The 13,673-nt window shown below is 61.1% G+C and overlaps 2 protein-coding genes across 5 annotated transcripts; one reads left to right on the top strand and one right to left on the bottom strand.

The window, feature by feature from the left end:
• The first annotated feature begins 82 nt into the window (after positions 1-82).
• Positions 83-7,851, top strand: TRAPPC2L (trafficking protein particle complex subunit 2L). Of its 4 annotated transcripts, XM_027118976.1 has the most exons (7): positions 83-147; positions 1,851-2,023; positions 3,169-3,256; positions 3,394-3,473; positions 4,306-4,342; positions 6,308-6,366; positions 6,659-6,827. In XM_027118976.1, exons 1-7 carry the CDS (start codon positions 115-117, stop codon positions 6,705-6,707), a joined length of 519 nt encoding a protein of 172 aa, XP_026974777.1. In that variant the 5' UTR covers positions 83-114; the 3' UTR covers positions 6,708-6,827. The 4 variants fall into 4 exon arrangements, with proteins under 4 accessions (XP_026974777.1, XP_026974776.1, XP_026974775.1 ...); XM_027118975.1 differs by lacking the exon at positions 6,308-6,366 and having other exon boundaries at positions 1,851-1,999; positions 6,659-7,851; XM_027118974.1 differs by lacking the exon at positions 6,308-6,366 and having other exon boundaries at positions 6,659-7,851.
• Positions 7,852-7,875: 24 nt separating this feature from the next.
• PABPN1L (PABPN1 like, cytoplasmic) lies at positions 7,876-12,272 on the bottom strand. The gene is made up of 5 exons (XM_027118966.1): positions 11,407-12,272; positions 10,853-10,991; positions 10,480-10,547; positions 9,690-9,777; positions 7,876-9,202 (listed from the first exon to the last, which is right to left on the bottom strand). Exons 1-5 carry the CDS (start codon positions 11,653-11,655, stop codon positions 8,601-8,603), a joined length of 1,146 nt encoding a protein of 381 aa, XP_026974767.1. The 5' UTR covers positions 11,656-12,272; the 3' UTR covers positions 7,876-8,600.
• Between the last annotated feature and the right edge of the window lie 1,401 nt (positions 12,273-13,673).

The following is a 13,673-nucleotide window of genomic DNA, read 5'->3' as shown; positions in this document are numbered from 1 at the left end:
ACAGGGGCGGGGTCAGACCGGCTGAGTGACAGGGATGTGACAGGCGGGTGGGGCGGGGCCTAGCCGGCCGCATTACCGTCGTCGTCACGTGATGCGGCCTGTCGGGCTCCCAAGATGGCGGTTTGCGTAGCGGTGATCGCCAAGGAGGTGCGTACTCCGCCGGGCAGGCCCGCTCCAGCGTCAGCCTAGCTCTCCGGTTCCCCTCCTTCCCTGCCCCAAGGGCTCCGGAGGGTGGGCCCGGGGGCTTTGCCGAGCGTAGGTGGCCAGGGGCGGGCCCGGCGGAGGCGCCGCCCAGACCTGCACCTGCCGCTGCCGAAGCGTCACGGGCCGGGTCTTCCTCTTCCGTGCGGGCCGCCGCTCCGCCCAGCCCCCCGTCCGCGGGCTTTGTGGTTTCCTGCTCCCGAGTCTAGGCGTCCACTTCTGTCCATCCTGCTCGGCCGCGCGCTCCCAACGGCCAGGCCGTCGACCCCCGGACGAGTGACTGTTCCTCTCCGCTCAGCAGCCACAAGTCAGACCGTTGCACACCTCTGCCTGGAAGCCTCAACAGTGGCTTCTCATTGCCGTAGAATCATGTCCGAATAATCCCCTCCCCGTACCACAGACACGCTCCACTCCAGCTGACGGACTTACCTGCAGCTCCCCCGGCAGGCTCTGCTCCCTCACGTCTGGGCCTCTGCACCTGGAACCCCTTCCTCCTTCTCCCCCACTCCTGTCCCCTCCACTGGCCACCGAAGATTTCACTTTCTCTAGAAAGCTCTTTCTGAATCCTGAGATTGGGCTGCGTGGCCATCCACGCGCTCCTACTGCACGGAGCCGTGGTGTCCGCCCCAGCCTTTTGAAGACTAGGCTTCTGCGGCGGTTTTCCCGTGAAGCTCTTGTTACGCTGACTTCCGTCTTATCACTTGCTGCGTTATTTGTTGGTGGGTTTGTGGACTGTCTCCTTCATCTGTCATCTCCATCAGGGTAGGGACAGCGTTGTGTACACTATATCTGTGCAGTGCCAGGCCTGTGGGAGCCTGGGAAGGCGCTGTTAACTCCAGGGTTAGGCTGCTCGGAAATGGCCCTGCAGAGATGGAGGTCTGAGACAACCCTTGACGGGTTTAGAGGGAGCCTGCCAGTGCCTCTGAGACTGCAGGAGCTGGAGTGTTGGGAAACAGCCAGTATGACGGGGCCAGGAGGAGAGCACGTGCTAGAATGGGGCCCTGCTCAGAACGTGAGTGACAGGCTGTGCTCAGACCCACTTCAGAGGCGTCTTCTCTTTTCTGCCCATCCTACCCATGCCCCTTTGCAGACAGTATGAAAACCTCCTCAGGTTAGATTGGGTGCCCTGAAGGCAATGCCCACGGCAATTTGAAGGATTTTTTAAAATTTATTTATTTATTATTTATTTTCGGCTGCGTTGGGTTTTCGTCCTTGGGTCTTTTTTGCTGCACGCGGGCTTTCTCTAGTTGCAGCGAGCGGGTTGCTTCTCTTGTTGGGGAGCACGGCTCTAGGCGCATGGGCTTCAGTTGTGGCACACGGGCTCAGTGGTTGTGGCTCGCGGGCTCTAGAGTGCAGGCTCAGTAGTTGTGTTGCACGGGCTTAGTTGCTCTGTGGCATGTGGGATCTTCCCGGACCAGGGCTCGAACCCGTGTCCCCTGCATTGGCAGGTGGATTCTTAAGCACTGCGCCACCAGGGAAGTCCCAGTTTGGAGGATTAAGCAGTGGGTTTTGGGGAATGAGAGCGTATTCTATGGCTAATTGGCACTTGGCCGATCTGCCCTCCTGAGTGCCCCGTGGCCTTGTTTTCCAGGCCAGCGCACATGGGGTGGATCCTTGTCTCTTCAGCCACCGTCATCCTTTTCTTGCAGAATTACCCTCTTTACATCCGCAGTGTCCCCACGGAGAACGAGCTCAAGTTTCACTACATGGTGCACACGTCCCTGGACGTGGTGGACGAGAAGATCTCAGCAATGGGGAAGGCCCTGGTGGACCAGAGGGAGCTTTACCTGGGCCTGCTGTACCCCACAGAGGACTACAAGGTGTATCCTCGCACCTGGCAGTGGCTTTGAGTCTGGGGATTCCCTGCAGTCGCAGGGTGCGCTGTAGCATTAGGTCCCCTTGAAAAGCATCTCGTAACATCACTTGAAAAGAAAAAAGATGCGGGCTTTTGGCCAGTGGGGAATTAGAGCAGCTTGAGGACACTTAGGACCTCACACCCTTCTTTCTTTAATTAGGAGGATAATGTGGGAGCAGCCAGGCTTGAATTGCCTTGTGACAGTCCCCACCTGTCCCTTGGGTTTGTGGAGGAACTGGGGACTCTCTGGCTTCATGCCATCTCAGTGGGGCCACCACCTCCTGAGCAAGGGGTCATTGTTTACGCATCTTTTTTTTTTTTTTAGTATTTATTTATTTAGGCCGCACAGGGTCTTACTTGCAGGATGTGGGATATTCCTTGCAGCGTGCAGAATCTTTAGTTGCGGCATGTGGACTTAGTTGCAGTATGTGGGATCTAGTTCCCTGAGCAGGGATCGAACCCCAGCCCCCTGCATTGGGAGCATGGAGTCTTAGCCACTGGACCACCAGGGAAGTCCCCACTCATCTCTTTGCCAGGCCCGGCCCCACCAGTCACTGTAAGATCTTGACCAGTCCTTGGGACAAATGGCTCGAAACCTATGGAGTTCAAAGACATTCCCACAAGCAGTAACGAGCTCGCCCAGTGTCACTGCCCGGAGCCACTGTTCCGCAAGATGGAGTGGCCTTTAGAGGTATGGGTACCTTAGGCAGGATTCGCCTCATTTGTGCAACCTCTGGTCTTGCAGTTAACCCTTCCCAGCTGGGAACTGTTGCAGAGAGAAGGCGAGGTGCCCCAGGGTTTGGGCAGGTTGCCCCGGGGCTTGGGTCATGATAGGCTTAGCTCCGTGCCCTTTGCTTCTCCAGTAAACACCAGAGCTGTCTAAGGAAGTGTCCAGTCACACCTGCTGCAGTCCTTTGTCCTCTTGGCACTGTGGGAGTGGCCCAGCCTGGGGCACTTGCTGTGATGCAGGTGTCATGCTTCTGCAGAGCAGCTTAGCAGCCGGAGGACATGCACAGATGGCCTTCCTCTCACAGGCTCTGCACGGTGATGCCGTGCTTGGGGCTGTCACAGAGTCCCCGTGTTAAGAGCGTGTTCCCTAACCAGCTGTGCAGTTACGGCTACGTGACCAACTCCAAGGTGAAGTTTGTCATGGTGGTGGATTCCTCCAACACGGCGCTCAGAGACAACGAGATTCGCAGTGTGAGTGTGGGGGCCGGTGGGCGCGCCTGGCCGCTCGGTTTTCCGTCTTTGTTCAGAAATGCTGAGAAGCCCGAGCGTGGCAGCAGCTGTGTGTACTTGCACGTGTGAATTAAACACGTTGTTGGTTCTTGTTCCAGATGTTCCGGAAGCTGCACAACTCCTACACAGACGTGATGTGCAACCCCTTCTATAACCCGGGGGACCGCATTCAGTCCAGGTGGGCGTGGCGCCTTCTCGGGTAGCCCCCGCCTTGCTGAGAGGCAGCGATTCTGAGAGGCAGGGAGGGAAGGCCTTTATGAGCAACGGGCACTGTCCGTCTAAGGCAGCCATTCTGAAGAGGCAGAACCCTGTTTTTCCAAACAAACTCTTCCTTGGATCTCCAGATCAGGAGAAGGGGAGTTGGGGCGCGGGGGCTGCAGAGCTTGCCCATCTGGTCTCCCAGGTCGGCCCAGCAGGTCCTGGGGCGCCTCCCCAGATCCCAGTGAGGGCCCAGGCATGTGGACAGGAGCCTCCGGGAGAAAACGTCCTCCTGTCGCTGCCCGATTTTGTCTTTGACGTTGAACTTAGACGATTAGGACGTTAGGGTGCAGGTGTCTTCGAAATAGCCTTCAGGTAAACACAGACCTAACATCTGGATGTCACAATGATGCTTCCCAAAGAAGCATTCACGAGCACGTGCTCCAAACCTGCTCTGGGAATTCCCTGCATCCCAGACACAGTTCCCAAGGGGTTCCTTGTAGCCGGCAGGTGACCCCAGCCAGGGAAGATGACCCCTTCCTATGGTGCTTTCCCTCAGTGGTGACAGTGTGTCTTGGGTCATCCTGGGTGCCCCCCCTCTCCCCCCCCGCCTGGAGACCCAGCAAGGGCAGCACTGTGGGAAACCGCACAGGAATGAGGTGGGACACTCAGATTCTCACCGCCTGATGTGGCGGCATGCATGTCCTGGCCTCAGCCAGTTTTACTCACCTGGACCTCAGAGACTGACATCTCTGCCAGCCAGGGATGGAGGGCCTGGGTCTGCTTCTCTGATTGTCTGTTTCTCTTTGCAGGGCCTTTGATGGCATGGTGACGTCCATGATGATACAGGTCTGTTGAGGAGAGCTCTGCAGCCCGTGGCTGGAAGGAATCGTTCTGTGCATAACTGTGTTGTTCAGATGTATCTTTATTTCCACTTGTCTCCTCTTGGGTGTCATGGATGTGCCGCTGGGGGCAGGGCCTCATGCACGGTGCCTGTTGACTAAAGGTCTTGTGAGATCAGGTTTGGCTTTTTCCTTCTGCGTCAGCAGAAGGTTTAACTAAAGACAGTTTAGGGACTTACCTGGCGGTCCAGTGGTTAGGACTCTGCGCCTCCACTGTAGGGGCCGCAGGTTCAATCCCCGGTCAGGGAACTAAGATCCCGCGTGCTGCACGGCACGGCCAAAAAACAGAAGGAGGGAGTTTATGTGGACTTTCCAGGGACAGAGCAGATCAGGGACCAGACAGAGCAGGAGCTGTTGTCCCCACTAGGCACGAAGGGGCAGGGGGAGCCAGGTGGCAGGAGCTCTCAGAGCTTGGAGCCCAGAAGAGGCTGCGAAGGGAGGGGCAGAGGACCCGTGGGCCGGCCGCCCCCTCCAGTGGCTCAGCAGGTGGGCTAATCTGGAGGGGTCGGCCTTCTGTGCCCAGAGCCGGATTAGAGGGGCACGTGGGACGGCCTGCATACCTTCCCCCGGCGGGAGGGCCCTTCCTCCTTCTGGTCTGGCCCGGCCCTGGAAGGCCACCCTCCCGAGACCGTGTAACTACAGCGTCTTCATCAGCTGCTGCTGGGCATCGAATGAGCAAAGTGCAAGAGTCCCCTCCTGCCTGTTAGTGCCCTGAGGTTCCTGAGGGCCCGGGGGCCAGGTGGGTGTTGGAGAGCAGCCCCCTTCCCTGCTGACCCCAGGCCCCTGGGCAGGCTGTGGAAGGAGGGGCTGATGTCATCAGATTTCCGCCTTCTGCTGCCCCAGAAGCCTGCTCAGTCAAGGTTGATCACAGTTCTAACTGACCATGATTGAGGCCACGGCCCCTTCTGGGATCAGGTGACCCAGGTTCTAGTGCACTTTGTCATTTGGTGACGGCGTCTCTGAAGTGGAAAAGGCCCTCCTGGGCCTGAGGCACCTACACAGTCTGCTCTGTGTGGTCTCAGTGTGGCTGGCTTCCTTGATCAGGCACCCTAAGACACCACGAGCCCCTCCTGCCCCCTCAGTCACTCTGGAGAGGGTCTCTGACCAGGAGGAAGGTAGGAGGGTGGCTCAGACCCTCCCACTAGGAGGCTGTGAGCTGTGAGCGTCGTCGGCCCAGGGCTGGAATTGGGATGCACTCTGCTTGTCTTTGGGTTTCCTTCCCTTCCTTTGAGCACAGAAGTAAACAAACAAAAAACAGCTCAGAGTGTGTGTTAAAGACACACGTCCCGGGCTCCCCCCACCCTGCCTCGCCTGCCACAGGTGGAATTGCAAGGCCTAGAAGAGGGCTGAGAAGTGCGACCAGCAGGTGTTGGTCTGATGCAGGCCACCCTCACACGGGCTTTCTCCCCACCGTCCATCCTCAACTTTCTGGTTGAGCTTTTACTTAGTAACCTCTCCTGCCTGAGTGATGGCTGAGGCAGGGACTACAGGTTGCCAAGGCAACATCCATTCTCCCTCGCTTGCGTACTAACAGAACCCTAGTGTTACTGGGGACAATTGGCTAGACAAAGTACGCTTCCTGCCCGCACAAGGGGAGGTGGTCATGGCGTTTAAGTGGATGGCGTTGGGAGGCACGTGCAGGAAGGACACTTAAAAGGGGGATTCAGCTGGCAGTACCTTCATCTTTACCCTTCCTCCTTCCTGGAACTTAGATGTGATGGCTGGAGCCCAGGCAGCTATCTTGAGAGCATGCAGGCAACATTCATCCCCTGAGGATGGAGAGCAGAAAGCTAGAAGGAGGCTGGGTCTTTGCTGACATACCAGCCCTGGACTACTTATGTTCAACATTTTTTTAAATGAGGAAATGAAACCCCTGTCTTGTTGAAGCCACTGCTGTTTGGGTTTTCTGCAGATGGAGCCAGAGCAACCCATAATGGTTTTACACTCGAGGTTCTTCACATGCATCGTCAGGTAGCGTTCCCATTTTAGGTCTGAGAAAATCAAGGCTTAGACGTAACCTGCCGGCCTTTGCTTTGCCAGCAGAACGGTCAGATGGCAGTTTCATCCTAACTGTTTGCATCTCTGTACTGTGAGGCTCGCCTCACTGAGGGCCACCTGCCTGCCCATCCCCATGCACATCCTCCCCACAGGGCTGAGCCCCGTCAGATGCAGCCCCTGCTCAGCCCTTGGCTGCTGCTCCAGGTGCTTCTGCTGAAGTTCTGTCCTCCCTCCCCATCAGCATTCCTTCTCCCTTCTTCCCCGGGCCAGACAGCCAAGAGGATCCTGCGTGTCTTGGCTTTCTCTGGGTATAGCTGAGAAAGTGTGGGTCAGAGCCCTGGACACCCACATGGGCTGCTTGGGCCTGAAATCCACAGGAAAGGAGGGACTCAAGGGCCCACTCTCCTCGCAGTGGCCACGCAGAAGGGATTAAGAAGATACATCTGAAAAGGGACCAATTCCTTGGGATAGAAGCCTGTCTGCAGGTCCTTCCACAAAAGCAAAATGCACAATGAATGCGTCAAGACCAAAGCACAGCCTCGCCAAGGAGGAGACTGGCACAAGGTACGGCGCGGCAGGAGCTGGTGCTTCATAAAGTTCAGCTCCAGGAACTACGTCTGGGAGGCCTCCCTCTCCTGCAGCCCCCAACTGCACATGATCCAGGCCTGGCTCGGCCCTGAGCCACCCAGCAGCCTTGGCAAGGTCCCTGCCACTCAGCCCCTCCTACCCACATTCTCCAGGGGCCAGTGGTGGTGCGTGTGTGTGCGCGCGCGCGTGCACGTGTGCACATGAAAACAGAAATCTATTCTCTCACGTTTCTGGAGGCCAGAGTCAGAAATGAAGGTGATGGCAGGGCCGGTTCCTTCTGCAGGCTCTGAGGGAGGGTCCTTTCGGCCTCTCCAGCTTCTGACGGCTGCCAGCGACTGCTGGAGCTCCTTGGCGTACGGACGCATCACCGCAACCTCTGCCTCTGTCTCCACGTCACGTTCTCCGTGTGCCGGTGTGTCTCGTACCCAGTGTGTGTCACTGGGTTTAGGGCCACCCAGGTGATCCAGGGAGATCTCCAGGTCGTTAGCTTAATCACATGTGCAAAAACCCCTTTTCCAAATAAGATCACATCCACAGGTACTGGAGATTAGGATGTGGACATATTTTGGGGGGGATTTCGTTCACCCCACCACAGGGCCAGTGCTGACCCCAGATCACAAGCGGAGTGTGAACCTGGCCAGATGGACACGCGGATGGAGAGCACAGGCGCGCCCTCCCGAGAAAACACTGGTGCTGGAGAGGGGACACTGGGGACTGGGGACCATCCACCTGTGGATAGCTTAAGGACCTGATAGTCAAAAAAGTACAAGGTGGGCTTCCCTGGTGGCGCAGTGGTTGAGAGTCCGCCTGCCGATGCAGGGGACACGGGTTCGTGCCCTGGTTTAGGAAGATCCCAAATGCCGCGGAGCGGCTGGGCCCATGAGCCATGGCCACTGAGCCTGCGCGTCCGGAGCCTGTGCTCCGCAACGGGAGAGCCCACAACAGTGAGAGGCCTGCGTACCGCAAAAATAAATAATAAATAAATAAATAGTACACGACAGAGAGGGTTGCTTTAGAAAAGCCCAGGCTGAGATCTGTTAGTGGTTATTTAAGGCCAGGACCGCGCGTGTCTGCAGCTGGGCCCCAGAGCTTCCTTTCCCGATCCCAACGCAGTCAAAGGGCAGAAAGCACGCTGCACCATCAGGGAGGGAGAGAGTGGGGCGTCTGCCACAGGGAGGAGCGCAGGCAGGGCGCCCGTCATGGAAGCTCCTCTGCGTCCCTGTGTGAAGAAGCCCAGGCTTGCGCCAGGTGCCCGGGCGCACCCTCCTGCGGGGCCTCACAGGTGAGGACCCACAAGGCGACGTCTGTGTCACTCGTCACGGGGGAGTGTGTGCCCCGGAGGCCACCAGGCCCGGGTGAGGCGCGGGGGCTGGCGGTGACGCTGTAAACCCCGAAGCTAACGCTTGGCTGCCGGGAGTGAAGCGGGTAGAGCTGGGTCTGGGATCCACAGCCGCAGCCCATCCCCCGCCTTCTCTGCACAGTGTGCACCGAGGAAACAGCGTCCAGGGGAGGCGAACAAAGCGGGGCGGTCTGTTGCCATGTGCTTTTTAAAAATATTCAAGTTTAATAATTTATGCTTTACCAGTAAGACACACATTTCTACTTTTCTGTAAAAGGCGTTAGTGGCACAGTCCTGAGTATGCCGCCCCGAAGCTGACCCGACGCTGCCTGGGCCTCACCTGCCCGCAGCTTTGCCCGGTGCCCCCCAAAGCCCCGACTAGCCCGCGTGCCAGGTCCACCCCGTGCCCTGCTTCGCGACCGGCGGCTTCGGCCGTGGGGTCTGGGCTGTCCTCCCGCCGAGGGAAGGGGGACGGATAGTTACTCTGCGCGGAGTAAATGGTCGCACGAGGAGCACGGCTGTCTACTCCTGACCCAGCGGCAGCCCCACTCTCAAAATCGGGCCCTCCCTTCAATACGGTGAATACCACGGCGAGAATCTTCCGCGCCCCCTGCCCGGAGAGAGGCCGGGGGGCGAGCGGCCTCCAGGGCTCCGCCCACCGGACCCAGCCAGGCCCAACAGAGCCCCGCCCACCTGGCCTCGCTCCAATAGGATCCCGCCCTCCCAGGGCCCGGCCCACCGGTTCCGCCCCCGTGGTCTGAACCGGGCCCCGCCCTGGAAGTTGCTGTGGGGGAAGGGTCCCCCCCTGGCGCCTGGGTGTCCCCGAAGGCCCCCGCGGTCCGTGGAGCTGATCCCTGGTAAATTGGTTCTTTTGGGCAGCACCTGGAACCAAAGGCCGAGTCCGCCTGAGACCTCTGTTCTCACACCCTCCTCCCCAGCCCAGGGCCAAGACCAGGGCTAAAGCTGCCTCCAGGAAGCCTTCCTGGGTTTCCCTGCTGAAGGCTCACAGGCAGGTGAACACAGGCCCCAGCACCCACCAGGCCCTGGCGGCCCCAGGGCATGGGGCTGCCTGAGGCATCAGATCTTAACCTGTTCCCAGGCCCTGTCAAGCCAACATCTCCCCCTGCAGGGGGGGTCAGGAAGGAAGCCTCCCCAGGGCTTACACCCAGGCCAAACCCACTGGGGTCTGAGGTGCCCCCACACCAGCCGGAGGATGTGCCCAAACACCGGGCACTGGAGAAGGGTCAGGCTGGTGCGGCTGCCTGCTTTGCCTGTCCCCTCGGGGATTAATGGGTTAACGTAGACAAGCTCAGAGCAGAGCGCTCCCCCCACCCCCCCGCCCCCGCAGTGACTGGTGGGGGACACGCACCTTGATGACCCGGCCTCGGAAGACGCTCTTGTCCAGCTCCACAGCGGCGTGGGCCGAGCTCTCGGTGGCAAACTCTATGTATGCATAGCTGGGGCAGGGCAGAGGCAGGTGAGGGCCACGCTCACCCACGCGGAGGTGTCCCCGCCCCCCGGCGCCCGGCCCCTCCCCGAAGCCCCAACCGACCCCTTGGGGTGTCCGGAGAACTTGTCGCACAGGATGGTGACCCGCTGGATCTCCCCGCAGTGGTTAAAATAGGCCTCCAGCTCCTGGGCTGTGCCCCCGTAGTCCACCTACAGGCATGGACCCTGGTGGGGGGCCTTCTGCAGGGGCCCCTGCCTCCCAGGGTCTCCTGCAGCACGTTTTCTTGCTAGAGAGGGGGTGACTGGGCCCCAGGGTGAGGGTGGTCGCCTAGACCTCTGCGCGCCCCCCTGCCGGGGGAGTGGACTGGATATCCAGATGAATGCTCCCCAAGTTTACTGGCATATGCAAAGGGTGCATGGCTTTTTCAAGTGGAACTCGTTGCCAATAATCTGCCCACTGGGAGATTTCATGTGGAAATTCCAAATCCCAGCCCACAGTGGGAAATCAGGCCTGACCACAGAGGGTCCACGCTCCCTCATGGGGACAGCCCCCTCATCAGAGCCCCCCCTCCTGCTTCTCGCTTCCAGGCCTATGTGGCTTCTGAGTTTGCTACCCATACTGTCCCTTCCTTTAATCCTCACAGCCAGGAGGCGGCTGCAGAGCCAGTGCTGCTGGGCCGACCCCACCTCGCCCCCCTCCCCCCACTCACGTTGCCCACGTAGACGGATCTGTGATCGGCCTCCACCGCCTCCGTGGGGCTGTCTGTGGAGAGAGGGGCTTCAGGACCAGGGGGCTTGGCCTGGCAGGGGCCTCCGGCAGCTGCTAAGGGCAGGCGCCTCACGCTGGTGGCTCAGTCCTCGCTCCTCGGGGAAGAGGGGCACCCGGGTTCTTGGGGAAGAGCACCCCTTGGGGCCTATGTAGAAGGACCACTGCCAGGCCGGACCTCATGGACACCCTGGCCTTTCCCCGGGAGCCCACACGTTTCCTGCAGCAGCGCGCAGCTCAACCGCATTTACCCTCGTGCCCGAGGACTTGCGGGCCACAGCCCAGGGAAGGGGTCAGCCTGGCCCTCTGGTTCCTACCCGTCTCGGGGCTCAGCAGCTTCCCGGCCAGCAGGGCCCTGGCGTCTTCCTCTTCCCCCTCTGGGCCCTGCTCCCCGGGCGGCTCCGGTCGCTGGGCCTGCTCCATGGCCCACAGCTTCAGTCTGATGGCTTCCAGCTCCTGCCAGCACACGGCCCAGGCTGAGCCCGGAGGCGGGACAGCCCCCAGGCTCCGCTGGAGGGAGGGCAGAGGGGAAGGGGGCCTGACCCTGCCTGTTCTCAGGGTCATGCTGGGGGCTCCCTGGGCGGGGGGAAAAGGGAAGACCACACGGACTCTGGCCTGGAGAGAAGCCCCTGTAATCCACCCCCAACACACAAAGTCCCCTTCAGGCCGGAGAGGCCACACTGCCCCTTCCAGCCCGTGCACAGGTGGGCGTCCCTAGACCCTCTTCCAGGCGTGGGGACAGTGGCCCTCTTGGCCCTCTCACCCCTGGGGTCAGAGCTGCAGCCGTCCGTCCCCCTGCCCCCATGCACAGCGTTCCCCAGGTTCCCGAGATCCCGGCCGGCCTCCACCAGGCGCTCGGCGCCGCTGTTACCTGGTCAGCTAACGGGCACTCGGCCAGGTCCCCCCTCTCCAGGACAGACAGCAAGAAGCCTGCGTCTTCCTCGCGCTCTTCCGCTTCCCCCGTCTCCTCCTCCTCCGTGTCTCCAGCCCCCGGGCCCAGAGGGCTCTTCTCGGCCTGGCTCCAGGCCCCCCAGCCCTGGGCCTCGGGGTCTGAAGAAGCCCTCCTCAGCCAGGCCTCAGTGGGGGGCGGGAAGAGAGCGCGGCTGAGGAAGGGCCACATGGCGGATGGGGCAGGAGGGGCCGGCAGAGCCTGCGCGCTCGCCTCCACGCTGCCTGCCGGCACCTGCCTGCACCCTCCCAGGCTTTAAGCCCTCCCCCAGGCCAGGTGTTCCCACTAGAGGCCTCAGAGGCCTCCCGGCTGCGCCAAGCCTCCACCCTGGCTTCCGAGCCCTGAGGGGTCAGAGGCTGGACCCCCGCCCCGGTGCCCTTCTTCCTCACTGGCCGGCCCCTCTGGGACACTCCAGGTGGAGAGGGTGCAGCTGCGGCACAGCCGGGAGGGCCTCCTGGCGACAGCTCGGCCTCACCCGCCACGATGCAGGAGCCAGGAAGCTAAGGGGTCGCAGGTCCCCCCCACCTCGCTGTGTCACGCCTCCAGTGGCCGGCCACGGTTAGGATGACGCGGGGGGGAAGCAAGTTACCTGAGTGTGCAGAGCACGGGTGGGGCACAGGGGGTCAGAGCAGACTTCCTGGAGGAGGTGGCATTTGAGCCGGCCTTCAAGGGTTGGGTCAGGCAGAGCCGGGTGAGCGTGGCCTGGGTGGAGGAAACAGCTTGAACAAAGGTCGGGGGGGGGGGGGTAGGGGAGTGCCACGAGGTCAGCGGCTTCTCGGGCCGGGCCAGGGCAGGGTCCTGGGCCAGAAGGAGTGACATCCCTCCTCCTGACCTCTCCTGGATTCCCTGCGGTCCCTCCCCTCCCCACCCCAATTCTGGGCCAGCTCTTAGGTGGGAACCACGTAACGAAGCCGGGTCCCTGCCCGGGCCGCAGGGCACGATGATGAATTCTGTGCAGGTCACGCCTGGATACTGGGGGCCTCAAGGCAGTCTGTCAAGTCCCGCCCCATTCCTCTCTCTCCCCCAGGGCAGCTGCAGGCCTGTGTCCCTGGGTGCCCTGCTATCCTCCGTCTGTCCTCCCTAGCAGCTGCTCTGGCCTCTTCTCCCCCTGGCGTCGTCTTGGGGGAGCTCCTGCCATGCCTTTTCCATCCTGCTGACGTGTTTATGGGGGGCCCTTCTGGGCGCGTGTGCCCACCCAGCCCACATCCCACCCTCCAGACCATTGCTGGTAGGGTCTCTTCCCTGGGAATGTGGAGTTGGGGGAGGGGAGAGTTGCAGCCTGTGAACGAACCCTGGGGGCCGTGGATGGGGTACGAGGCGTGCGCCCTGGAGGGAAGTGGGGGCCGCCGTGGCTGCCTTTCTCCTCCCGGCTCTGTTCTCACCTCCGTGGAGGCTGAACCCCCCCGGGCCCTGCAGGGAGAGGAGCCGGCCTGAGTTGGCCGTCAGCCTGCAGGCCTGGCCTCCCAGCTCCCGGCCCTCCTTGCCTGCAACACCCCCTTCCCCCCACCCCCCACCCCCGGCCGCACATGGCTTCATGCACTTGCATGTGTGAGGCTCCAGGGGACACTATTCTCACTATGCTGCTGCTTCCAGGAAGCCTTCCCGATTGCTCCATCTCCCCCTTGTGGCCACGGTGCCCGGGCCTCACCCTCTGTCTGACCTGTGTAAGTTACACGTCCCCAGGTCCTTTCCGGATGGCCAGAGTGCCTCAAGGGCAGCACTGAGGACAGGGCCCCAGCCCAAGGCTGGCTGGATGAGGACAGAAGTGCGGCTGCCGCGGGTCTTTCTCCCATGGTTCGGGGCAGTCAGGCCCCCTCTCCTGTGGGCCGAGACCCCACGGAGGGCCCCTCGCCCAGGCCCTTCCCTCTACCTCCAGGTGGGAGGCGGGACACCAGGGCGGCTGAGTCCAAGCCAAGGGCCGGCTGGACTCGGGCCCGGCCCGGCCAGCCTCCCTCTGAGCTCAGACCTCTGCAATGGAAAATCGCCGTCATCCCCTCTGTGCCGGGACTGCTGACACACCAGGCCCGGCTGGGGCGCCGGCCAGTTGCCTGGCGTGCGGACAGGCTTGCCCCCATGCTGGCCTTTCCAGTGACGCCTTTCAAAATACACCATGTTCCAGGCTGGGCCCGAGTATTAATAACACCTCTTTCCTCCCAGGGGCCACCCGTGAGCCCAGAGCCCTAGCCCTG

The sequence above is a fragment of the Aethalodelphis obliquidens genome, unplaced genomic scaffold (assembly GCF_003676395.1).
Source record: "Aethalodelphis obliquidens isolate GAN/ISIS:26980383/991018 unplaced genomic scaffold, ASM367639v1 scaffold20, whole genome shotgun sequence".
In the NCBI taxonomy this organism is placed as follows: domain Eukaryota; kingdom Metazoa; phylum Chordata; class Mammalia; order Artiodactyla; family Delphinidae; genus Aethalodelphis; species Aethalodelphis obliquidens.
This window is presented reverse-complemented; position numbering and strand designations above follow the sequence as displayed.

Coding starts and splice junctions, on each gene's coding strand:
- PABPN1L (XM_027118966.1), bottom strand. CDS start 11,655: ATGTGGCCCTTCCTCAGCCGCGCTCTCTTCCCGCCCCCCACTGAGGCC. Junction 9,778..10,479: donor GATCCGTCTACGTGGGCAAC/GTGAGTGGGGGG, acceptor GCCCTGCCCCAG/CTATGCATACATAGAGTTTG. Junction 9,203..9,689: donor TCCGAGGCCGGGTCATCAAG/GTGCGTGTCCCC, acceptor CTTTGGTTCCAG/GTGCTGCCCAAAAGAACCAA.
- TRAPPC2L (XM_027118974.1), top strand. CDS start 115: ATGGCGGTTTGCGTAGCGGTGATCGCCAAGGAG. Junction 148..1,850: donor TAGCGGTGATCGCCAAGGAG/GTGCGTACTCCG, acceptor CTTTTCTTGCAG/AATTACCCTCTTTACATCCG. Junction 3,474..4,305: donor GGGGACCGCATTCAGTCCAG/GTGGGCGTGGCG, acceptor TTCTCTTTGCAG/GGCCTTTGATGGCATGGTGA.